Here is a 27,546-nt window from a genome sequence, read left to right as displayed (position 1 = left end):
TGAAACTGAAGGGATTATTAGGGATCCAAGCAACAAAGCTGCTGGAGCCCTATTGGTTTTGTTCTGATTCTTCTTCTTCTTTCTTTCTTTTTTTTCTCTGCTAAAAGTGTTTGGGCAGCAAAAACTGCTGGATGAAAACTCACCAAAATTGGCACGTAGGTTGCAAATTCCACCCTCCAAAAAATTACCCTCATAGACCTCATGATGGCGCTATAACAGTCAACTTGCGTTTTTGCAATTATCTCAAAAACGGCTTCGTTTAGAGTCGAACTTCTTTCATTATTTTAATCCCTGGATTCATCTGCATCATTGCTCCAATTGTCTTCTGCTCTAAAAATGTAAAATTACACAACTTTTTATCACTTTTCTCTAAAACCTGTTTTTGCAGACTGGTGCCAGACGGTTTTGTCAATTGACCCTTCGCTAAGCCATGCCCCGAATACATAGCTGGCCAATCACAACGCAGTATAGGACTTTCTCTAACTGAAGTCCGACACTTTCATGGATGTGCTCCATTGACTCTAATGTAAAAAGAGTCGTTTTCTAGCTTTTTTTGGCAGGGGCTGTGCAAAGTTTGGTGCAATTAGCCCCTGGGTGGCACTATTTAACACGAAAAATGTGTTCCTCTATAACCACAAGTCGGATGGACATGAAAGTTGTGTTGAATTGTTCAGCATGGTCCCCTGACTCCATGGACCAAAGTTCACCCAAATATACCAATAGGGGCGGCGCTGTTGCAGATTAAAGACATCCCATAGAAAAAATCCCATAGACTTACGTTCATTTTATATCTCCATAACCACAAGTCCGATTGATACCAAATTTGGGACATTTATTCCCCATGACACATGAAAAATTTGGTACAATTTGGCCTTTAGGTGACGCTATAATAGAAGCTCAAATACCGTGGGAAAATCCTATTCAATCGGAAATCGCAGGGGGGAAATTGAAGGTTGTCCCCCCACTAAAAACCATTAAATAATATAATGGTATTGGAATAATTGTGTAAATAGTAAAACAAAACAAACTCAAAAAGGGCCATAAAAGTGTGTTTTACGTATAGAAACATTTTAAGACCCCGCTCCCTTTCCTCACAGTGGTTTGGTTCACTGCCTGCTTTCCCTCTTTACCTCACAGGAGTCCGGTGGGAGAAAACAAGTTGGAATCCTTCAGTAGTTGTGGAACTCCAGTAATAGGTTGGTTTTCAGCTTAATCGGCCATGCCTGGTGACTGGGGCCGAGCAGTGTCAAGTATCCAATTTTCTGCCTGTCACGTTTTAGAGGTGTTATAAAAGAAAGTGAAGAGAGGATTTTTCTGAAGAGATGATTTTTTCAAGAGGTTCTTCAAGTTAGAGAGAGACGCCCCTGCTCTGATGGCGTGTGGTAGCTTGTTCCACCTTCGTGGTCTCACAGATGAGAACAGGGACTGGGATTGCTTTGTGTGTAGGGATGGCAGAGCAAGGCGGCGTTCATTGGAGGAGCGTAGCGGCCGAGAAGGAACATAAACTTGTATTATGGAGTTTAGGTAGATGGATGCAGACCCAGTAGTCACACTCTGTATGCAAGCATTAGTGACTTGAATTTGATTCTGAAGCCAGTGGAGGTCACTGAGTAATGGAGCGACAGGAGTCCTTTTGACAGGAGAGGGATCATTTCAGCAAGTTTGCCGGTTGTGACGGAGACAAATTCAGATGTGTAACAAAGCTGGAGTGAAACTCCATCCAGCAGTAAGTGGACAACTGTTGGTGAAAGAAATGAAAACCTTCATTGGGCTGTGTGTCACTGTGGGGATTCTTCAGCTACAAGCAAGGCGAGATTATTGGCAAAAAAATAAGTACCTTTTTCAGACAAATTTATCTACCAAAAGGGACAGATTTGCATGATCTGGAGGTAATAATGATAATAATAACAATAATAACAATTTTCTTTTTTATGTGATTGAACACAAGGGCAAATGTTTCTATCTGCTACAGTTTTTCAGAAAACCCTTAGGTTTTAGAATGCTGTTGTAGATGGCACCATAGGTCTTAATAGGTAACAGCAAGGATCCACGAGAGCAGCCTTCACCAAAGTCTTTTACTGGCCCCCTTATTGAATATCAGTTATTGATTGGACGCTGCAGCTGATCAGACTGATCTGATACATCAGAACATCGCAATAGTTTCATACTGGAGTGATTAAAGTCAAGTGTATCACTCGAGTTTTATATTTGATCTGTTTTCTGATTCACTGTCTAGTTCAAATCAGTGTTCATTGTAGGTCTGAACAACAAAAGGACCACAAACAACTTTCTTCATTTTTTAGAAAGAGTTTTCTTTCCATGATCTGTTATTTCCCCCAGTAGCTTTTATTATGGAGACAGCTAAAGTAAGAGACAGGTGGAGAGTATGTCTGTCAGCAAGAAACACTTTTTACATCATGTATAGCAGAGGTGAAAAGTAACGAAATACAATTACTCACGTTTCTGTAATTGAGCTTTTTTGTGTACTTGTAGTTTCTAGTTTTTTTAGTATGTTTTGCTGAAAGTTCATGTTTCGCTACATTTTCAATCACATTCATTACTGAGTTAAACAAAAAAAAAAGTGCAAGGGAACAACAGCTTTATCGTGATGCAGTGTAAGCTGTGAAAAAGTGCTGTATTACAGTTTTTTACAACTGCTAACATCCTTTTGTCCAATTTGTAGTCACATTTTTAAAACTCTAAACACAATAACGCAACATTGGTCTGTTCATACCATACATACCATTAACACAATTCGTGTTGTTTCCACAAAATAGTCATTTAACCCATTTCCCAGTTTTTCTTTACATACAAGATTCCCCAATACCAAAACTATGAATGCTTTTTTGTGTTATTTACAAATGCTAGCACACAACATGTTAGAAATGAAGACACCCTTTTCAAAACCTTAAATTATGTATAATGCATCTACTTCTGCTACAATAGCAGCTCAAAATCTATAGTGAAACAGATGATAAGCAATGCCGAATGAACTTATCATTGAACCCTTGAGAAATTTTGGGTGAAATAGACCAACCTCAGCTGATTCCACTCAACCACAGACATAGCCAGGTGTTGAAGTTCTTTCAATTACATACACAATGCAGCAAAAAGGGGACTTTCTGGAGTTGAGATTATCCAATGTGGATACAGAACAACACAGAAGATGAGAGAAAGAAAGAATAATGTCTGAACAAGGGAGAAATAGTTGGGCCAGGGAGAGGAAGAGGGCCAGAGAGAGGAGTAGCTGAACCAGTAAGTGTTTCTATCCAGGTGCATAGCGAGAGATGACATTAGATGTGATGTGGATGAGAACATGTGGCCAAAGACGTTTTTGTATCTATCCCTTCTGTGCATTTTTTGTTTCAGTGTAAATGTGTATTTACATTTACTCATTTGGCAGACACTTGTATCCAAAGCAACTTACATATGAGAAAACAACATGCAACAAACATCAATACAATAAGAGATCCAAAAGTGACAATAAATACTAGTAAGAGTACAGTGTCAATAGGGTCCTTTCATCACTTCCCAGGAAACTCAACAAGCATTTGGCCTCAGGTGAAGATACCAACGATGTTTGTTCAGTCTACCTCGGGTAGTCCTAACGACCATAATGACTGTCATTACAACAACCAGGAGCACTAACGAACCAGCGGTATCGACCCCACTGAGGTTAAATAGCTGAGTTTCCCTGCCAGTCAGTCAGAACTGAAGAAGTCCTTTGGATGAGGGACGAAACGTCTTCCAGTATCTTCAACCAAGTCCAGTTGCCCTTGACTTTAACCTTCTTTGGATAACTATGACCTGGATGACTGAGAATCTTCACAGACATGTTGAGCTATCTAGCTTGGTTCACAAGATGCATCCATAATTCACGTTAATTGTGATTTTAACCAGGATGCTTATTTTGGCTAGGGAAAAACAGGAACAGGAAAAAATGAACAGCTGAATTGTTTTTTTCAATGGTTAAATTTGCATTTGAGTGCAGTAGGTAGAAGTCACTCTAACTTGATTGACAGGTCACCATGGCATCTACTTGACACTTACAAGGTAGCCTAACAGGCATTCTATCACTTGTATATAAATCTATTTCTTATATAAGTTTATACAAACCTGAGAATGATGCCTTTTGTCATGCTTCACCATGCTGCAAAAAGTGATGGTGTTGAATACCCACCCTAAAGCATAACCTGCTTTATTGGCTTTTTTCCTCGAAATAGGACCACAAATTTATTAAATGAACGTCATGCTGTATTGAAAAGGACTTGAAACTGACTATTGAGATCACCTCGTAAGAAAAGTGTTTACTGAGTTGGAAGCTTATTTTGCCATTATTTCTGATGGATTCAGGTTTTTATTTACAGTGGAGTCGCCCCCCGCTGGCTATTGAAAGAATGCAGGCTTGATCTGCACTCGATTGCTCTTCCTGAAGGACCTTGAACTGTCAATTTCACTTCAATTTTATTTATATAGCACCAAATCACAACAACAGTTATCTCACAGCGCTTTTCATAAAAGAGCAGGTCTAGACCGTACTCTGTGATGTTATTTACAGAAGCCCAACAGTTCCCACCAAGAGCAGCACTAGGCGACAGAGGCAAGGAAAAACTTCCTTTTAAGAGGCAGAAACCTCGAGCAGAACCATGGCTCAGGGTGGGCGGCCATCTGCCTCGACCGGTTGGGGGTGAAGGAGAGAGAGGGAGAGAAAGAGAGAGAGAGCGGGGGAGAGCGAGGAACAGAGAGAAAAAGAGAGGGATGGAAGGAGAGAGAGAGGGGAGGGAGGCAGCCTACACAATATACACACAGAGGTACAGACAGTAAAGGTGATGTTGCTATAGACTAAATGAAAAATGGTAAAGGTATTTATAGTAGTGTTAATGATAACAATTACAATAATAACAATAGGACTAGGAACAATTATTGTAACAGAGGGTTTCGAGCAGGAACACGGGGGCAGCAGGTGACCCGCAACCACAGATCCAGACTCCACAGCTCCAGAGCCAGAAAACCTGCAGGAAGTGATAGGAGGAGAGAGGAGAGGGACGAGAAAGCACAAGACTACGGGAAAGGGGAGAAGTTGTGTTAGTAACATGCAATAATGGGATGAGGTTGCATACAGAGGGAGAGAAAGTAGAGGAGAGAGGAGCTCAGTGCATCATGGGAAATCCCCGTATCTATATCATGGGAAATCCCCCGTGCCTATAGCAGCATAACTAAGGGATGGTTCAGGACTCACCTGAGCCAGCCCTAACTATAAGCTTTATCAAAGAGGAAAGTCTTAAGCCTACTCTTAAATGTGGAGATGGTATCTGCCTCCTGAACCCAAACTGGAACCTGGTTCCACAGGAGAGGAGCTTGATAGCTGAACGCTCTGGCTCCTAGTCTACTTTTGGAGACTCTAGGAACCACAAGTAACCCTGCATTCTGGGAGCGCAGTGCTCTGGTGGGGTAGTAAGGTACAATGAGCTCTTTAAGATAAGATGGTGCCTGACCTGAGCTTTGTAGGTAAGAAGAATGATTTTAAATTCTATTCTGAATTTTACTGGAAGCCAATGCAGAGAAGCTAAAACAGGAGAAATATGATCTCTTTTCCTGGTTCCTGTCAGAACACGTGCTGCAGCATTCTGAATCAGCTAAAGAGTCTTAATGGACTTTTTCGAGCAGCCTGATAATAAGGAATTGCAGTAATCCAGCCTAGAAGTATGCATGGACTAGTTTTTCTGCATCATTTTTAGACAGGATGTTTATGATTTTCGCAATATTACGTAGGTGGAAAAAGGCGGTCCTTGAAATTTGCTTAATGTGAGACTTAAACGACATGTCCTGATCAAAGATAACTCCAAGATTCCTCACAGTGGTGCTGGAGGCCAGGGCAATGCCATCAAGGGAAACTATATTTTTAGATAATGCATCATGGAGGTGCTTAGGCCCCAGAACAATAACTTCAGTTTTATCTGAGTTTAACATTAGAAAATTACAGGTCATCCAGGTTTTAACATCCTGAAGGCACATTGAAGTATAGCTAACTGATGAGTTTCATCTGGCTTGATCGATAGATATAACTGAGTATCATCTGTATAACAATGGAAGTTTATGGAGTGTTTCCTGATAATATTGCCTAGAGGAAGCATATATAAAGTGTCAAGTTAAACAATACAAATTCAAACTATTCTATTCAAATTCAGTTTTTTAATGCAATTATTCAAGTTGAGCAATTCAAATTCAGATTCTACTGACACAAATATCAGCCCCAAAAAATCAGCCATTCCAAAATGTGGTGGGGACATGTCCCCAGCGTCCCTAGTTTAAATGAGCCCTATGGGGTCAGTGGACCAGTTAGGGTCAGACAGCAGTGTGGAGCTGTGTGCTCGTGTTTACTCCCTCAGAGGAGGATGGCTGTAAAAGGTGTTTACTAATTGAAGTGTTCAATTTTGTGTTTTCAGTTAAATCTTGTTACATGCTTGCTTTCTCTTTTAAGAAGTAGTTTTCTGTTGCTGATTGAGTTTAATTTGTTAGTAAAAATCTTTATTTTTGAGTATAAATGATTTGTATTAGTATAATATTCTCACATTAAACTTAAACTAATTTCATACATAGGGAACGTAGCAAACATTTCAAATATGCCCAACGTAAGTTACAGTATATTACTACCAACATGTTATGTGTACAGCCAGTCAGAGTGCTAAAATAGTTAAATATAATCAAAAACTACAATACAGTCCCATAAAATAGAGCAGTGTGTGTGTTTGCATAAAAATCAAATCCCTCATCTTCAGCTTTGAGTAGGCCTCTCCCTGGCTCAGCTTCTCCTGTGGTGGACTCTGCCTCTGCTGATTGTACAGCTACATATGCATGAGAATAACATCAGTAATAAATATGCAAATGATAAGCCATTCTCTAATTCTATCTCTACATATGATTGCCTACTCAGCCCTGCACACTGCCCCTGTACCTGTTACTGTTTTTTCTGTTCCATTGTCCTTCTCCTCCTCCTCCTGCAGCTTCTGCTGCACTTCCTGCAGCTCCTCCTTTTTCTTCTCTCCCTCCTCATCAACATGACTGGGGTCATCATCACCCTGTACCTCTGCATCACTCCACTGATAACAGCTGAATACATAGAGAGATTCATCGCTAATAGAAGGATGTTGTCTTTGAGTGATAACACATTGCCACAGCTGCCTCTTGTGCCGACATCTTTTACTTCTTAATTCTTATTTTTTTGGCGCCACACACCCCTAAAAATGGTCTAAAATCGCCCCTGCTTTGTAGTTTCAGTTTACTCAGATAACTCATCTGGTCCACCATCTGGTTTCTAAAAGCTGACTGCAGATGCTTCCAAACAGTCCTTTTCCCAAATGTTAATAAGGGCCCGGATATTTTGTAAGTCAAGTGTTCTCCACGACTCTTCTTTTTTTAAAGCATTGGTTGTTCTGCTCCTAATCGAGAAATCTGATGTGATATCATGTCTGCTTGCCCAGGAAGCCAGTAGAACTCCACTTCCCCACCAGTTGGCACTGTGGTTTACATGCTATGTATTCCATGTTCCATCTCAGATAATAATCAAAACAATTTAGAGAAGTGTGTGTACATATTTACTATATATGAGAATTTAACTTTTGGCTTAAATAACCTGCAGTGAAACTGTACAGTGAGATATTTTTGGGAAAATGAATATCGATACTATGGTGGAAGGATGTTGGGTAAAGAATTATGTGGTGTTTGTCAGAAACAAAATGTTCAACAGGGAAAAGGAGGGGCCGGAAAAAACGGTGATGTCAGCAGGGAAGAAGAAGAGGGAGGAGCGACTTGCTTTTTCCTTTTTCCTTCTCTCCCCCTGCCCCTCCTCTTCTTATCAGTGTGAGAGAGAGGGAGAGAGGGAGAAAGGGAGAGAGGGAGGGAGGATCAGTTGGTGAGTGGACGAACAACTGTGACAGTGGAAATGGATTTGGGAAGAGAAATGGGGAAATAGACCAGGATTGAGAGAAGAGAAGTGAACCAGATGCCAAAAAGAGTAAGAGTGAAGGAGAAAGAAAATTGAGAGATCAGTATACCAAAGTACACCAAGTAAGAGTCTGCTTGGAGCAAGGACTGAGCACTTTGGGTGGACCCATCGCTAGAAAGACCATCACCGCTACCATGTACAGTGGATATGGAGGTATGAACCAGTGTAGTCCAGCTCAGTGGGACTAGCTCATTGCTAATCATTAACTTTTGGTGTTTCTCAGGACACCTTAAAAGGCCCTGCTACTGCCTCTAGATATCACGTATAGTCAGGGTTGGGTTTTGATAACTTGTTCCATTTTGGATCTGGTTTGTATTTGTTAAAGGATAGATTCATATGTTCTGTCTTGTGTCTTGTGTGTACAGTACCTTCAAACAGTTTTTGGTTGCTGTCATCGTTCCTCCTGTTGTGAAGAGATGCCTTCCTAAAGTGATTTCAGTATAAATTAGGGGGACAAAATCTACAGTCCCCGTTCTGTGTAAAAATCTGTTGTGAAGTTCAGCTTAAGGTAATGTGAGATTTCAACAGTCAAAGACGAGTCGGTATTTTCCAAAAGTTATTGTCTGTTAGTGCAGAATTCTCTCTTTGTGTCAGCATGCCCTGGCATTTGTCTAACACAGAAAAGTTGTTGACACATTATTTTGTTATTGTTTTTGTTAAAAAACTAAATCACTATTCACAATATTCAAAACACAAAACCCACACCCCCCGTATGATTTACATCACTGCCAGTGGTCAAGACAGACAAAGACATGACATAAAAATTGTGTGTTTGTGTGACATGAATGTTATCCTGATGGCATCATTGCTGTGGAAATGCATATTATGCTGAAGTTCGGCTCACTAAACTGAAGACCTTCCTACTTTCTTAGTAACCAGAAGCTAGTTTGAAACAAAATTCTATAATGTGTCAATTGTTTGTGAGGAAACATCTTTATGTCTAGTAATCTTATTAAGGCATGTGTTTCACACTCAGACTTCACTACTTGGTAACAATCATGATGACGGCTCAACATTGTAATGTCTGTCAGCCATTGGCGATGGACGATGGCATTGTGTATCGGCCCAACCCTAGCAGATAGGTCAATAGGTTAATAGTATTAGTGAGCTACAATATGAAAATATTTACATCAACATCAGTTTTTAAATCAGCTTCCTCTTGTGTTTGTCTTTACTTCTCAATATACTCCTTTGGAACATATGGAACAGTAGTGGTTTTATCAGTATATCTACTCCTTCCATTTCTTTAGTTTCATGGCAGCAAGTAGATATGTATTTACAGTGAAGTGCCATATTCATTTTCACATTCATTTTTCTTTATCAGGGTAATGCCACGCTTTACTATACACTGGTGAGTTGGTCAGTTTGAGTTGGTGTGACATCAGCGGTGGCAGCTACATTATGCATCTATTCAGTTTGTGGCCTTTGACTTCAGTGTCGTGTCTAGCTCTATGTAAGCGTGTTAGTCCATTATCTTCAAGTTTGCATTTAGCAAAATATAACTCCTCAATCCTTCTATCATAGTGATTGACTGATTGATTGATATCTTTATTTTGAACATGTAAAAGAGAAATAAAATAAAATAAAATAGTAGTAAAAAACAAACAGTATACTACTCACTGTATACCCTAATTGCCATAATTAACAATAATACAAAATAAAAAATATACAAAAATAATAAATCTATAATCAAAGAAAATACATATTCAAGTATAGCTATATTCACATAAATATATTAACACAAACGCAACAATATTTGTACACATTCTACATCTAATTGCAGTAGAACCCCAGGTGATACAGATAAACAGAAACTTTTCCTGGTTGTTCAGATACTGGGAGTCTTAAAATTTGACTATAATAATACAGTTTTTTCCCCCGCTGCATGTTACGTCTGTGTTATAATGTATAATCTTTTATATTATTATGCGGACTGTAAAAAAATTCAGTTTATTATGATCTCTGTAGTCAGTTTATTATGAATTGAGTTTGATGTGTAAAATTGGCACACTTCCACTCTAACACACAGACATGAGGGTGATGTCAGTCTTCTCATCTCACACACAAAGAAAGCAAACACGTGCATTCTCCAAACTGTTCCGTTAAAATTTTGTAATACTTTCTTACTGTCCAGCCAGCCATTGGTTTTACAAAATTGCAGTAGCCTATTCGGTGACATACATGCTAGAGATCGGTAGTCCATTAAAGTGAACAGAGTGTCTGCTTTGTTGTATAATGCAGTTATAAGTGCAGATAAATCCTATACGTCCATTCTGTATTACCACACAACAGTAATACAACTTTAACTATCAGGCATTATGCTCACTGCTAAAACCCCTTCAGGGACTGTCCTTTTCCTGGAAGTGAGCAAGCATGGCTGTACAGTAAAGCTGTTGGGTTTTTCCTGTGACTCAGTATAGCCATAAACTGAACTGGTCTTTTCCTGACCCTGCCCTCCTCGCAGGATGTTACTCCCTTCTGGATTTCCTTCTCCATAAGACAGTAATAAGAGGGAGGGAAGGGCCTGGTTTTGAAACTAAACTTTCTCTTCACTATGTGGGGGTGGGAGCGAACAATGCACGAAAAAGTGGTTGTTGTGAGGAGAGGAAACATGAAGCATGAAGCTTTAATTTATACTAAGGAATGACTGTGTTCACCTTGCTTAATATGCAGCGTTGTCAGTGGCCACATTTTACTAGGAAAAACCTTTGAGGCCATATTTGTAATGTCATTCTACTTTCACATCTCTCTGTCCCTCCCTTTTGGGAATCAGGGACAGATGGCTAGTTTGACAGACAACTTTGGAAAAACAATAAATGCCACTGGTGTGTTTCTGGGGGCCAGGCCTCATTGATTACTGTACAAAAACACAGCTTTATTCACTGGTTTTGGTGAAACTGGGTTATATTTTATGGAGAAAATATTTTCTGGTTTACCTTCTGATGTCATTCGGCTGCTCTGCCAGGCCCTGTGATTAATGGAGTTTCCTGATGGACAGATAGCTTTACTTGTTACTAAAGTATCTAACTACTGCTAGCTACTGTTAGCTAGTTAGCCATGCAGCTTGTGGTCCTATTAGCTTTGAAACTTAAATAAAGCTTTATTATTTTTTAGGGCTGGGCACATTAACGCGTTAACGCATTAATTAATTAACACCAAGAATTATTTTATCTTACATTAACTCAGTTTTTTAAAATTATTATTATTTTATGTCTGTTGTTCACTGGCTCAGAATACACATACAGTCAAACCATGGGTCACAGGAGGGGCAGAATGTTGATGCAAATCATCCATCCAAACAAGCAGTGGAGGGAGGCTTCAGCAGACTACGCTGTCATCTTTGTTCCATATTTTTCCACCCGCGATCCGTTTTCACGGCAGCAGGTGAGCCGCTTGTTAATGACACAGCCTATCAAACAACTCAAACAACCGAAACCAACATCTGCACCCTGTGTTCAATGTTACTTTACGTTAACTGATCTGTGCTTGTAAAATATCCACCGCGACTTGTAACGTCATAGGCTACCAAGTGTTTTACAGAGTGAAGTTTGTGCGGGTGAACACATGCACACAAGACGACCGCTACCCAGTGCATATGTTCACCCCCCTCTGCCATCGTCCATCCGATAGTGTTTATGCTGCTCCCTGATAAAAGATGCCTGCTGATACCTGTTCAGAAAAAAAAAAACAAAGACAAAACTGGACTGATGGTAACTTGTTTTAACAAGCTAGATAAAAGGTAATGCCTGGCAGTGGCAAATAGCTTTGATTTAATATTTGATTTCATTACATTAATGTTTAAGTTGAGATTTACAAGAAATATCTTTATTGCTACTGTGTAAAGAGATTTAAAGTGTTTGCAAATCACATGTTATTGCACTTTTATGTATTTAATATATATAATATATGTAAATTAAAATTGTATTGCGCACTTTAGAATTCATTGTTAAATTTTGCGCATTACAATGTGATTAATTGCGATTAATCACAAGAAAATCATGCAGTTAATCCCGATTAAAACTTTTAATCGTTGCCCAGCACTATTACTTTTAAAACTAATGGCAGCCTCTCTAAACAAGTGCCAGTCTATGCACTTGTCAAGCAAGGCAAGTCAAGGCAAATTTATTTATAAAGCGCTTTCCAAACACTAGAGTCATTCAGAGTGCTTTACAGACACAAAGCCCTCAAACCTCTTGAGCCCTGACACTCCTCATATCTATACTTTTTTTGAATTTTTTTTTACAGTGCAGACGTGTACTCAACAAAGAGAAACAAGAATATTGATAAATACTGTAGAAATATATATATTTATACAAATATAATTTATAATATATTTATTGGCTTAAAGTAATCCTTCTTGTTGTTTCCACTGCTTCAAAATTTAAATCCCTACTGTGGTCAGGCACTAGGACCCTGAGGGAGGCTGCCTTTCATGGCTGCTGTGCTTAGCTGCCGAACAGTGTTACTACAAACATGGAGAGACACACACACAGACATGGTGAAGGAAGATTCAGTCAGCATAGTGAGTGATACAGAGTGAAACTGTAAATTGTTGTTAGTGACTCTTACTTGTTGAACTTAAGCTACGTTTAACTTACTTGAGGTAAAGAAAGGGGATATTGTAGTTGGCTATGGAAAACACTAGTGTTGATAATATGAACGCCATTGTATTACATATCTCTAGTAGCCTATTTCTAAACAATCAGTCCCCATAAAATGTTGTTGTCAGTGAAAACTAAATGTTATAGTGTCCCTGTTAATGCTGCTGTATATCCTTCCATTCATTGACCAGATGGATATTGAAGATATTTTAGGAGAGAGAGAGAGAAGCAGGAGACTGGCAGGGCAGCTGATTCTGAGGTCTGTAGTGGTCTACAGGTCAGTAGTGGTCTACAGGGCTAAGGAAATATGGGGTGGTTTGCTTTCTTCTAACAACAGACATTTGTTGGCAGGTCTAGGCACCAAGGCATAGCCTAAACTAAATATTTATATGATATTTGTTTTATTCTGACCCACTTAACCTTCTGCATTTATTGGCTGTAATAAATTAAATAAATATGTAGATGTTTCCTAAATGGTTAGGCTATCCATGCATATCCACCCATATCATAAAATAAAAGCAATCATACATATACAAATGTATCCATACATATAGTAATCATTACTCCTTCCACCATCAGGTTATTAAATTCAGACAGTAGCCACTTTAAATAGGATCCTTATCAACAGCTTACGTATGTATGTGTGTATGTTGGCCAAACTACAGAGCAAATCACACTCTGATTGAACCAATCCACAGTGCAGTACGAGCAATTAGTCTAATTAAATAGCATTCTTTGGACCTGCAACTTCTCTAAGAGAGAGAGAGGAATTAGATAGATAGTTATTACTTCATAACACATTTACATGAGCAGCTGGGTAGCATTTAAGTCACAGCCTACAGAAGAACTCAGTCTGGCCTAAGTGAATTCCCCCCATGCAGCATTGATGTATCTAAAAGCTAACATTACATGGGCGTCGGAACCATTGTATGTGGGAGGGACAATACACACCCACTTTTTAACACCAATGATATTGGACCCACTCACTTTTACTGTCTGAAACTCAGCACATCTGTTTGTTCACCTTTCAGAGCGTCGTCAGTCAAATCCATTCCACTTGAAGAATACACTAATAAATTAAACACCATTCTACAGCCATCCCTTTCATGCTGCTGCTTCTTTAAATCCATTCCACTCGGCTCATTTATAGTCCATTTAAGTTACCATTTACTGTTATGTTGCTCCCTGCTCAGGGAATGTCGGTTAAGGGAACTTCCCTCGACAAAATTCTTCCATTCGGAACACCCTGCAACATCATCAATGCACAGGTCAGTTCCGCTGTGTGTTACCCAGGTAACGTAAACACCTCGGATACCCGCTGCTACTGTGGACATTTACTGAAATTAAATATTGAATATATGTTAAAACAAACTGATACAATTACAAAACTTATATTTCCATAACTTCTTCTATTTATATTCTATTAAAATGTACAGTATGTAACTTGTGAATGAATGTGTTTGGATTAATAAAGATATGCTGCGTCATTCTTAAAAAAGATTCATATGAACATTGTTGTTTTTAGGCAACCTAACCTCTGAAATAATCATATAAATAATGATAACATTAGTTACAACGACAATAATTACAGATTTACAAACTCTGTGGTCTGCTCTATTGTTAGCTTGCTATGAGGCGCAAAGGCTTAAGGGTAATATTTCTTGTCATCTTCCTGCGAACTGATGAATCGTTGTTCCCTTCTTCCCTACACAGATCACAGTGCCCTTTGCAGTGAACATGTTGCTCCCTGCAGTTTGGAATCTCACTTAAAATGGCCGAATACCCTGTGCAGTGCACTTAGCAGGGAACTACAGGGCAATCGGAACGCACCCTTACACTATGTTGTTAAAAGGCTTATAACAGAGTTATCTGACATTTTTGCTTGGCTAGCTAGCTACAGTAATATTAACATTAATCAACCAGTGTTAGCAGCTCTTTGAATCCTGGTGAGTGAGAGAAGCTAGCCAAATCAGATTAAAAAATGGACTGGACAAAATTATTGTTTTTTCATCTGCATGTGTGTTCACTCAGCAGGGATGATGTTATATTAGAAAGTTGATCTACAGGAGAAACATATATGAAAGCAACACAGAATGACACCTGCCATTTAAATTTTCCCGTTGTATAAATAAAAACATTGCCACCAAAAATTGATGCAGGAAAGACAGAAATTGGTGCAGAAAAATTCACCAGAATGCAGGAAATTAAGTGTTTAATGCTCAAAATTTTCAAGGGGAGGGCCACCAGAACCCCCGCCAGGTAACAGATTTCAGGATTCATGATAGTGTCGATGGCTGCTGACATGAGTGTAGTTCTAATCAGGGTTACTTTATAAATGTAATCTGGTACAATTACTTATTTCTTGTTAAAAAATGTCATCAGTAACATAATCCAAGTACCACAAAATAAAAGTAATGTAACCTGATTACTTTTAGTTACTTGCGGATTACTTCAATACTAAATACGCAAATAAAGACAAGAGAGTATCAAATGCGTTGTCTGCTCAGTGTATTTTTAGAGAAACATCATTATAAAATATCCCATCAACGTCATATGGCAGGATCTGGCCCGTCAATGACATATGTGTGTATGTTTTGTAGGTATTCTTAATGAAAATTTAGTGTGTGTCATTTCCTGGAAAACTATTTTAAAATGGTAATGAATTATCCTGCACTGGGGGGCCTGAATTAATTTAGTGTCCAATGAAAAGTTTCTAAATTTTTATGATGCTGCTGGAAAATAGTGTTTCTGGGACGGGCACCACGGATTACTGTACAAAAGTAAAACTTTATTCACTGATTTTACTGGATCATATTTGATGGAAAATATTTTCTGGTTTTCTCTCTGATGTTTCCCGGCTACTCTGCCTCATCTCTGTGAATTACGAGTTCCCTGATGGACACATAGCTTTGCTTGTTGCTGTAGCAAGTCAGCTAACGTCTGCTAACTAGCTGCCATTATCTACTTAGATCAGTTAGCCTGCAGCTACTAGTGTGTGTTTAGGTTTACACCTTTACTCAAACACTGGAGTATTTCAGGCCAGGGGCGGGGGAACCCAGCGGGGAATGATTGCGGGGAGCAGCACCGGGCAAGCGGGCATTGAAACTGCGATCAGCAGCCTCCAAGTGAATACGGCATGAACAGGGCCGAGCACAGACTCATTAGTTGACTCAGCCCCGGAGTGACACAAGCTAAACCAGCAAGAAAACCACCTTCGAACTGCATTCCCGGTGGTCAGACTGGCCTCCGTTGGTCTTGGAGGCTGTGTGCGGTCCTCGGGTCCGGCTGCCGTTTTCACTCACTGGTAGCTGGAACCTGTCTGCACAGAGTCTGCATGACGGGGTGGGGCCTCCCTAGGTTTGTGTTTTTACAGGAAACATACACGTAAATAGCAAATAGCACTCCGTTTTCTGTTTCAGGGAAACTTTCTGCTTAAAGTAATCCCTGTGAGTAATCCCCGTTTTTACCAAATGTACCTGTAATATGATTACGTCTTTATTTTCTGTACTGTAACGGAATACATTTACTTTATTTTTGTATCCTGATTACATAACGCCGTTACATGTAATCCGTTACTCCCCAGCCCTGGTTCTAATACAGCAACAAAAAATGCAAGTGCAAATATTTTGAAAGCGCAAGTTGCGCTTACCCCGAGGGCTAAGCCCCCCTGTCTTTCAATCCTAGTGACGTCCCTGGCTCACATCACTCAAATCACCAAAATTACAGACTAATTAGCTAGATAAAAGTAACAACAAACGTGCCAATATACATATATAATTACAACCGCTGACTTACTTTTGCCGTTTTAAATTTACAGTTACAGTTGCATTACAGGTGTATTAAAAGATTTTCACTTACATTATAATCTATTTGATGATGGTTTTGAAGGTTTATTGCATTAAAAATATATTTTTTTTACCAGGAGAGTATAGGAGATATTTTTCATTATTGCAACTCCATTTATACAGTAATGGTAAAATAAATATGTTAATTTACAATGGATTTATGTACCTTAGCTATTGACCTTTCAAAGGAGACCAGAATTATGCATCTAGGCCAAATGGTTGAGGAATTATTTCTGATTAATTTTAGGAATGTTATTTTAGGCAGGTTATTTTTCCCTGGAAAAGGGTGGCAGTTTCCAACAGGTTAAAACTATAGCTGCGGCGTTCTGAATGTGCTGAAGTTGTTTAATCGATCTTTTAGAGAAGCCTGTGAAAACACTGTTTACAATAATCCTACTAAAGTTGAATGCCTGTATGATTTTCTCAAGGTCCTCCTTGCACATGAAATTCTTGACTTTTGAGATATATATTTTTAGGTGACAGTAAGCTGATTTTGTTGTGGTTTTGATGTGGCTGTTAAAATTTAGTTCTGAATCAATAATTATACAGAAATCTTTTACTTGAGTTGTGGTCGTTAATGTAAGGGTTTCGAGGTGAGGAATAACTTTAAGTCTCTCCTCTTTGGCACTGAAGACAAGTTCTGTTTTATTGGTATTGAGTTGCAGGAAATTGCAGAGCATCCAGTTTTTATTTCTTCAATGCATTTCGTTAGTGAATTAATTGGACCATATTTGTCAGCTGATAATGCTATGTAGATCTGAGTGTCATCTGCATAATTGTGGTAGGCATGTTGTTCTTTTGGATAACTTGGACAATTGGCAGCATGTACAAATTAAACAGGAGAGACCCGAGGATCGACCCCTGGGGAACTCCATGTCATTTTTATTGTCTTAGATGTACAGTTGCTAATGGATACAAAATAGTCTCTGTCTTTTACGTAATACTTAAACCACTTTAAAACTGTGCCAGACAGACCTACATATTTTTGCATTCTATCCACAAGTATGTCATGGTCTACTGTATGACCTCATACAGTTCCTGTAGTGCATTTTCTGAATTTGCAACTGGAGGAATGTAAACAGCAACAGAAATACTGGTGGATTCTCTGGGCAGATAATATGGCCGACAACAATTAAAATTCCACATCTGGTAAACATTGTCCATCCACCTCCACCGTGACGTTTGGTGCAGCTGGTCTGGTTATTTGGACAGGAGATGCCCTGAGCTGTGAAGGTCCACTGCACTCAATCGGTTTCCTGCACTTCCTTTAGGTGTCTGTGTATATATGTATGTATGTATGTGTGTATATATATATATATATATATATATATATATATACAGTATTATACCTTAGCGTTTTAGTATTATTGACACGAGTATGTTTTTTCTCTTTCCCACTGTGTATGAGTTCTTGGATCTACAAGTCTGTCTGACAAAGAGACCACTTTTTGTCAACATGGAAAACAACATACTGGCAAGTGTGCTTTTCTTTGAGACTCACTGAGTAAATAAATGTTGTACAGTGGGTTGTGTCTCACTGGTGTCTGTGGTCACCACAGGAACATGCTCTGCATATTTCCTGCCAGACAATGCCACTAGAAGAAAGCTCATAGACTCACTGTTTTGGCTATAATTGACATAAAGAGTTACACTTTGCTACAATGTGAAGTAGTGAGTGTACTGCTTGTATAACAGTTTAAATTTGCTGTCCCAACAAAATAACACATCACATAGCCATTAATGTCTGAACCGCTGGCAACAAAAGTGAGGACAGTGTCTAAAGAAGTTGAGTGCACGTGCTCAGCACCATATCCAGAGGTTGCCTTTGGAATATGGAGTATGATTGCTGCCAGCATTGCTGCACAGGTTGAAGGGGTGGTGGGTCAGCCTGTCAGGGCTCAGACCAAACACCACACACTGCATCAAACTGGTCTGCATGGCTGTCATCCCAGTAGGAAGCCTCTTCTGCACAAGATGCACAAGAAAGCTCGCAAACAGTTTGCTGAAGATAAGCAGACTACAGACTCCAGGACATGGTTTACTGGAACCACGTCCTGTGGTCTGATGAGACCAAGATAAACTTATTTGGTTAAGATGGTGTCAAGCATTTGTGGCGGCAACCAGGTGAGGAGTACAAAGAGTGTGTCTTGCCTACAGTCAAGCATGGTGGTGGGAGTGTCCTGTCCTGAGGCTGCACGAGTGCTGCCGGCACTGGGGAGCTACAGTTCATCAAGGGAACCATGAATGCCAACATGTAACTGTGACATACTGAAGCAGAGCAGGATCCCATAATCATAATTTTGGCGTCTTTATTCAATGTAGCCTACTACTGATAGAGAAAGTCACCGGAGCAGATATAAAGGGAGGGAGAAAGGAGAAGAAGCGGGGCACGCTGATGTGTTTGCAACAGAGGTAACTTACGTTAGGTCTGTGACTGTGAAGAGAACTGAAGGAGGCAAATTCAATAGTGAGTGACACTTAAATAAGGTGGAGAATGAATTATAATCAAAATGGAAGAACAAACTACCACAAATAGTAAAAAAACACACACACACACACACACACACACACTTTGCAGAAAATACCAATATATTTTATATCGGTATCAGCCTAACAGTACCGGGATATGACTTTTTGGTTCATATCGCCCTACTCACTTTTGTGAGATACTGTATGTTGTGCTGCTGACACTGCACTGAATGTTTTTTCTATGCTTTACAGAAAACATATTCTAAACTTGTGGCTTTTAATTTGAAGTGAAGCGATGTTTGGAACTGTGCACTTTTTCACTCTGTGTTCTTTATAGGATGCTGATGTTTGAGGTGATAAACCTAGTTTGTAGTATTTCCTGTCTTTGTTGGCCTGTTTTTTCAGCATAGTTAACAATACTTCATGTAACATAGCCTTCTGGGCATGTCTTTCATTAATGCAGTAACCAATAGCATGTGGTGTGTTTAGCCAACTTGACCAATCCGGCTGTGCTTATTTGAGTCTGTCCATTCAAAAAGGACTGACATATGAATGGTGTGATATACCTTCCTTTCAGTGATGTTTGACTATGGCAAACACATCACTGTCAAGCAATATAGTATATTAAAGTTTATAATTTTCTTCTTGAGGAAATGTTTCTATCTCAATAATGTTTTTATAATTTCTACCAAAAATAGTTTAAGGGAGACATGGACTGTGTGTGTGTGTGTGTGTGTGTGTGTGTGTGTGTGTGTGTGTTTGGGGCCATGTGCCATGTTTTTCCAGAATGGTCTGAGAGAGAGAGAGAGAAGCCAGAGAGCATCAAACAATAGTAACTCGTTCACAGAGGTGTATAGAGAGCTGAGTGTGTGGCACAGAGCCATAGTCACAGTGTTTATATGAGAACATCAATAGCAGAGGAGATAGTGTGACTGGAATCTGTTGTTATCATTGGGCAGGACTGGACCACTGTTTTGATCAGGTAGGGAACACAAAAACCAGCAGTTTGACTGACATTTTTAGTGTGATTGCTGTAAGTGACCCACCTCTGAATGGACTAGATAAAGTTTTAATGGAGCTGATGGACCATTAAACTAAATGGAATGCTGACTGATTAGCTAATGAAAGTGTAATTTTGAGGCTGGAGATTATACAGGAGACAAAACAGTGGAGTGTGACAGTGAGAAATGTGCCGACTACCACTGCCCTGTCTGAACTGGAACATGGAACCCCATCCTGGTTGGTGTTTGGTTTTATTCGAGTTTATATATATATATACATTAATAGAATTTGTTGCTTATCTGTTGGTGTTTTTTAGAGGCGTGAGAAAAAGTGTTTGGCTTGGGGTTACCACAGATCAATGAGTTAATAATTTACCGCATGCAGATGTTTCTGAACCGCCAGCTGCAGTTATGTAATTGCAGAGATTAGCAGGCAAGTGCACATGTTTGTGGAGCCCAAAGCAAGAACCATGCATTACACTCCTGTTAAAGTTTGATAGTTACACTGGGACAATCCAGTTTTAAATTCAACCTCAGGAAGAGCAACAGAGGAGGGAGGACCCTCTCCCAGGATGGACAGACAGGGTCGGTACATGAATTACAGGTTGTGATTGTTGTGTTAAGGACCAGTGTTATTGTGTAAAAAAAAAAACTGTAGTATACGATAAAAATGATAGAGACATGTTGCCAAGCAAAAACTGTACCCAACTTTACTCTTGCTCTGTCTTTGTCCTCTCTCTAAAATGTGTTTTCTTCACCTCTCACTCCACTTCAGCTCTTGTATTCTGCTTGAGTACCTAAACTAGGTTAAGTCAACAAATGGTTGGGCACAGAGCACACAAACACAGGCACATTCTTGATGATTTTCAAGTGTAGAAGTAAGTAGTTTACCTCCTGCCAACTGTTTAAGCATTTTTAACACTTTTACTCACAGTTAAAATTATTGTTTATTTTTATTCAGAGTACATGTTAAACAAAACTTTTTTCACTTAAAAGGATTATTTGAAAGTTGTACTGTCAGATTAATTCTGAAACAATAAATATCGCTGAAGTGCTCTTTCCGTCCCTTGTGATTTAGTTCAACTCCAGCAGAATTGACCTTTTCTCTTCAGCCAGATGACTGCAGCCCTCAGGACTGTCTCCCTTTGTTAAATTTCCTGTCAGGAGAGGCAGTTGCTTCTGACTTCCTGTAGGATTGTGACATTTCCTGTCCTCTGGGAGGGGGTGTTTGGCAGTCATCTTGCAAAGACCTTTCAACTGTTTGAAGAAACAGGATACAGGACACTGGATAGGCCACAGTCGGAAAACACTGCTTTAGTTGACAGAAATTAACTGTTCACTTAAGCCACAATATGAAACACTGCTTCAGGCCACAGTAACAAAATGGATTAGCCGCTGTCAAAGAGTTTCGTGTGGAACCCTCATACTTTAGAGTTGTTCTGTACCAAGTCATAGACCCAAGTAGAGTGTATTAGGCTCATTCTAAAGTACTTATTTGGTTCACAGGGTATACCAAGCCAAAGAAAGGCGTGTACCAAACCAAACATCCTGTAGCAAATGGCTCAGGATGAAAACACATCTACTATTGCACTGCTTGTAGTCATTGTAGCAGATCAAAATGGCAAGATATTTTAGAAGAGCTGAATTTCTCTTCAGAGCAAACTGAGGCATTGCATAATATTTGAGTCTAAACTTGAATTGACTCACATCATCATGATGGCATGATGCAGTCAGTTCTGTCATATGCAATGTATTTTGTCTCCATTCTCCATAGTCATCCATAATGTGTTACAATGTTTTATAACTGAAGAGGAAGTATCTACCAAACTGGCCAAATACCGTTTAAAACGAGTCTACAGCAATGTCTAAAAGATGCAAACTTCCTTTGCATACCTAAGAGGAGACTCACGTTGAACTGCAGCAGCTTACAGAGTTGTGCCTGTTTGTTTACCAAGTAACAAAGTAAAAAAGGCTAAGAGTACACTAACCATTCAACAGCCAGTTTAATTTTGATCTTGTTGATTGTAGATAACTTTTGTTGCTATTGTTGTTTTTTATGAAATTAAAATAATTCAGCTACAGCTGATATAATTTGCTGGCAGCTACAACTGTCATTTCAACTGGTGAAAGTGACACTTGGTAGCTAAAGATAAACCTGCTTTCTATATGTTTTTTACATTCCTGTTTGTCAACAAAAAGGGGACATATATATATTAAAAGAGAAAGTATTAGCCTCTGTGCTTAATGTAAAACTTGTTTTTTCTTTTTGTAGCTTTGGCTGTTGGAGTCACTTCCAACACTGTACTCACCAAAACAATTGCTGCGGCCAATGAGGCAAGAAATCTAACACGGCATTTAGATGACCTGACAAACCAGGGTACATAAACTTACTTGGAAAAGAAAACAATGGCAAAAAGTACTATTATTACCCAAACTGTCTGTGTCCATCACAGTTTGCCATGGTATTAGAAGAGGACACAGGACTTCAATTCAACTGAAATAGAATTGTTTCCTCTTGGTTTTAAATATGAAAAAAAGAGTAATAACACCTTGTTTCGAGTAAGAGGTGTCCTGTCAACAGTTTTACAGACAATTCTTTTAATGTGGGGGTCTTTGGGAAAATGATTTTTGACCAGCAGGGGATTACTTCTTAAGGCTTATGGCAGCGCCATATCCAGATCTATTAATACATTCATGCAGTTTCCAGACACACTTCCTAGTTTAATTCTAACCTACTGTTACCATAGTTGTGTTCCACTTTCAGTTTTACCTCCAAATAAAGTGATTTAGATAATCTGGCTAAACTGTCAGCTGATAGAATTGTTTGTTATATTGGATGGCAGTATTATTAATAAGGTGTTCCTGTTATGTTGCCCAACACTTGTATTTACCTGTACACTGAGAGTACTGTAGGTGCTAACTTGTTTCTTGTATGTGGAATACCTTAACACCTCTAAACAAAGCGTGGAACATACTAATCACACAGTGACTCACACAGAAGTACACAAAAAATACACATCTGGAAATCCAGCCATGGGGGTACCTAACAAGGTGCAATGTGTGCATATGTGTTTTTACTAACTGACTCTTGATCCATCCACTTGACCTTGTTACAGTGAGGACATCACTGAATAGTTACTGTACTGTACTGAAATGGGGAGAATCATTTGCTGTGGTGTTAGTATAACATCATTCCATCACATTACACATGTGATAGTACTTGTCAGTGTTTCCAGCAGGAAATGAGTCAGGAAGCGAGATGCTGACTCACAGCAACAACACCTATGTGGTTCCTAATGGCAATTTCAGGCATGGCATTTGAAAAGTCAAATTCATATCCGTTTATTTGCTTAATAAAGAGACCTTAAACACAGGGAAAACAAAGCTAATAATTGAATCAAATGTAACAAATTTTATTTAAAAGAAAGTGGTTTTGTGCAGATGTTTTTTCATATGACTGTGATCACACTGTACATCAGTGGTTGGCAATAGGTGGGCCACGGGCCAAAGCTGGCCAGATTTCTTTGATAGCAGAAAAAAACAACATTATAGTGAATACTGAAACAGATCTCAGTCATGACAGCAAAAGTTACTCATGTACTCACTTTCTCTTAAGTGATTGTGCCTACAAAATAAAAGCTCGAGAAAGTCTTTGCAGCAGTACTTTATGTCATGTTTAATTGAGAGCTTTTACTTTGAAAAGTTATGAAGAAAATTCGAAAGAGTCTGTGGCTTGTCAGAAAATGTGAGATCAGATTCCCCTGAATGAGAAATGCAGAAATTTCCTCTGCCTGGAGCTAATTGAATAAATGTAAATGTAAATGGAGATACTGGGGACACGAAAATAAGCGTCTATAAGATGATGTGGACCAATCGCGGGAGGGTGGACACACTCCTGCACATGCTTAATGTGAACATGTAAAACAACTCTTCATAATCAATTTGTTGAAAAGGGAGAGAAAAATAACACTAACAAAAACCAAAATATATTAGCTAAAGCTATAATTCAGAATGTAGTGGTTTTAGCTCTCTATTTGCATTTGATTGGATGTTATAGCATGTAATGTACACCATATATCTTCACTGTCTGCACTCATCATTGTAGTACTCATGATCATTGAACTCATCTACCAGCAGCAGAATTTTCAGTTTGTTTCCATTTAATTAAATTTCTGATTATTTTATCCCTTTTTTATTTATATATTATAAAATGATTCAATTGTGTTAATTTCACATTAATTACTGCTGGGGATATAGATCATTTCACACAAATAAAATATACTCATCACCGTTAAACCTGAATGTTTTTTTCTGATCCAGATAAGGAGCATAGTGGTCTGCTGGTCTAAGGCATGTAATTATACCGTCCCAGTTTGATTCCTACCGGCACCTCTATTGTGTGGCACCCCTCATACTCTCGTTCCATTTTCCCCCTCTGTCTCTATTGTCAAACAATCAAATTATAGCAAATATTAAAAAGATATCCAGGTGCAGGTTGTATGCTAATACAAGGTGGGAATGGAGTGTGGTGTCCGCTGTCTGCTGATGGTTCTTCTCCTCTGCTCTGTACAGGGAGTCCATCCCGAGCTCTCTCCACCATGTCGCTGTCCGTTCGCCCAGTCAGACGCCTCACCTCCAGAGTCATCACTAGGAGCCAGAGCTTCACTGGAGTCAACACCTACGACAAGCCCTACAGGTACAAACACACACACATGCATGTGGTGGGGAAGTACACACTTGATCATCCTGTCAGGTATATGTTAATTGATGTCAATATCATTTGACAGAATATGAGTCACATATCACAATTTGTAAACACCAAACGTGGCATGTACTACGAAAGGAGTTCAACCTACTCAGAGTTAACTCAGGGTTATAAAGCAAACTCAGGGTTGACAAACTCTACCTACACTGGAGTTAAACAGTACTACGACGGTGAATTAGATATTGGTTATTTGAGTCGGTGTAAACTTAACTTCTCTATATTTTCCCTAGAAGAATGCACGTTGATTGTGAAATGGCCAAACACTTTGCAAGGCTGCAACATCACACACACGCCTCTGCCGTGTATTATGCATGCAGTGGATAATTATATTAGCCTTCACAATCGAATTTAGCAGTGAGGAAATATCGTTTAGCCCACAATCACTATAGGAGTAGTCAGAAGAAAACACCAGAGTGATTAGGATTTTTTGTGACTTTAATTTCAGGGAATCTGATTTTTGTTCTTGTAAATTTACCCCTTTCATCTTGGATTATTTTCCTCGGTTTATTAACCCCCACCCTGGCTCTGTAGGTCTACATTTTGTAAATTTGTAAAGTAAATTAGTCAAATCTTTGTATCATAACCTTTATATATAATTATATTGTATTTATAATAATATAATAATAATAATAGTACAGTAATAATAGATAATATAATAATAATATGATTTCATTAATTCCTTTATATTTTTATCATGTTGTATTATCTTAAGTTGTCGACATTGTAATCTTTTTCTTAATAAAATCTTAATCTTTTCTTTGTTTGGATGGATTGCAATTTATTTATATTTGATTAAAAAATTTAAATCAAAAATATTATTTTTTTTGCCACCATGGCAACGGCAGCGCGTGTAGACGCAGTGACCATAGCTCCCTTAATTTGCTACATTTTTGTTTTTTCCTTTTTTACGGAAACTCGTCTAATTATGATCACCTATGACAGAAATACATTAATCAATATTGGAAAAGAAAGTGTGGGGACAACAACGCGACAGCAGAAACTGCTGTGCCCTCATCTTCACAGAGACCCGGCTGCATAGCAGCGTACCTGAGGAAGCTGTCACACTTCTTATTCCGCGCAGACAGGACACTAGAGTCCGTTAAGACGAGGGGAGGAGGACTGTGTATCATAACTAAATGGTGCTCAAACGCAGCTAAAGTGCATCGACAATGTTTACCAGATGTGGAATTTTTAATGTTGAGATTTGGGCCATACTGTCTGCCCAGAGAATTCTTCAGTGTTTTTGTTGTTGCTGTTTACATTCCTCCAGATGCAAATTCAAAAAATGTACTACAGGAACTGTTTGAGGTCATCAGCAGTCACATGACAAAACAACTTGATGGTGTTTTTATTGTTGCAATCATATAATCAAACAAATCTCAGAACAGTTTTACCTAAATTCCACCAGCATGTCCACACAGAGGAACAAACACGTTGGACCACGTCTACACCAATATTCCTGGCAGCTACAAAGCCCTGCTCCGTCCCCATTTTGGTTTATCAGACCATGTTTTCTGCTTCTTCAGCCCACTTACACCCAGCTGATTAAAAGGGTCAAGCCAACAATTAAAACAGTGAAAAGTGTGGACAGATGAGACATTTAATAAAACATTTTATTATAATACATTTAAATATAACACACTATAGCTTTTTTGGGTGTGTTTGTACTTTGATAAAATAAGATAAAATTAATCAAGGACGTCACTTTGTGTTGAGAAGTGGTGGGACATAAGGGTTCAGATTAGGGGTGTGACGATACACTTAGCTCACATGCACATTCACAATATTGGGTTCACGAGAACAAGACAAGACGACATTTTAACACTATTTGATGAAATATTCAGTGCTGAAATATACAAACGGTGGTCTGGGGGTCCTTCTCCTGCATTCTGGAGACATTTCCTGCACTAATTTATAGTAGAATTGTCTTTATTTATATAAGTGATTCAAGTGACAATTCAAACTGAATATAATGCAGCACTCAGCAGCTTGTCTTTTTAGTTTAAACCTTTTTGAAAAATGCACATTTGTTTCTTTTATCTTTAAATTGCATTACACGTTTTCTTATTGTGCAAATAAACCTTTCTCAAAGTATTTTCATTTGTTTTTTACATTTCTTGTTGCAGAACATAACAAATGCTTTAAAAAACGTGGTGGAGACATGTCCCCAGTATCCCCAGCGTAAATTACACCTATGAAATTAATATATTATTTGTGCTCTAAGAACTCTTAAGGGGTGAAATCAAAAATACAAACAAATTGTTTGGTATGAGTTGTTGCAATTAGTTACACCTTGGCTAGAAAAGTAAATGTAATGTAATATAATATGCCAATTGCTTCAGTGATTATTCATCTTGTTCTGTTTTTGCATCTAAAGGCTGCTTGAAATATAGATTTATATACTGCAGTATTGGCTGGAAAGCAGCGGGGATAAGGAGTTGGGCTCCAGTTTGTTTTTCCCTCGTTCCCGTGATCGGTGCATCTGGGTGATCTAAGTTTAATGTGCGTTAGTTTGATGTTTCCATTCATATAATGTTACCCTACAACAGCGGACCCGTCCTCATTGCATACACACCTGTAACATTCACTGACCAGGAACCTGCAGCGGGTCTTCCAGCTCCACTGTTCCATTAGCGCTCGCCACTGTCCTCAGCCTCGCCCGCCAATTTGTACGTATCTCTGGCTTTCTGAATTTCAGACACTCTGAGTCATCGAGCTAACGTTAGTAGCACGTCAGAGACATTATCTTTTCTTTTCTAACAACTGACTGACTGACAAGCCAGAGCTCTTGCACCGCGAACACTTCACAGTTCAGAGTGTAAAGCTAAACACTGACAGTAACAGTATGTTATAGCACATG

General features: G+C 38.9%; 1 protein-coding gene across 6 annotated transcripts in view; it reads left to right on the top strand.

Moving 5' to 3' along the window:
- Nucleotides 1-27,546, top strand: part of ripor1 (RHO family interacting cell polarization regulator 1) — a 144,017-nt gene that overhangs the window by 50,783 nt on the left and 65,688 nt on the right. Inside the window, exons 1-2 of one of the 6 annotated variants that reach the window (XM_038705630.1) lie at nucleotides 7,889-8,158; nucleotides 24,494-24,617. In XM_038705630.1, the coding sequence (XP_038561558.1) occupies nucleotides 8,140-8,158; nucleotides 24,494-24,617 (143 nt within the window). In that variant the 5' untranslated portion in view covers nucleotides 7,889-8,139. Of the gene's footprint in view, nucleotides 1-7,888; nucleotides 8,159-19,758; nucleotides 19,903-19,948; nucleotides 20,160-20,335; nucleotides 20,507-24,493; nucleotides 24,618-27,546 lie in introns of those variants that run through there. The other 5 variants (XM_038705632.1, XM_038705629.1, XM_038705634.1 and 2 more) reach the window with 5 other exon arrangements.

This window comes from Micropterus salmoides, unplaced genomic scaffold, assembly GCF_014851395.1.
Source record: "Micropterus salmoides isolate LMB-PRFRI ecotype aquatic unplaced genomic scaffold, ASM1485139v1 Ms_hic_scaffold_8, whole genome shotgun sequence".
NCBI lineage: Eukaryota > Metazoa > Chordata > Actinopteri > Centrarchiformes > Centrarchidae > Micropterus > Micropterus salmoides.
Note: the sequence above shows the minus strand (reverse complement) of the source record. Positions and strands in the feature narration are given on the sequence as shown.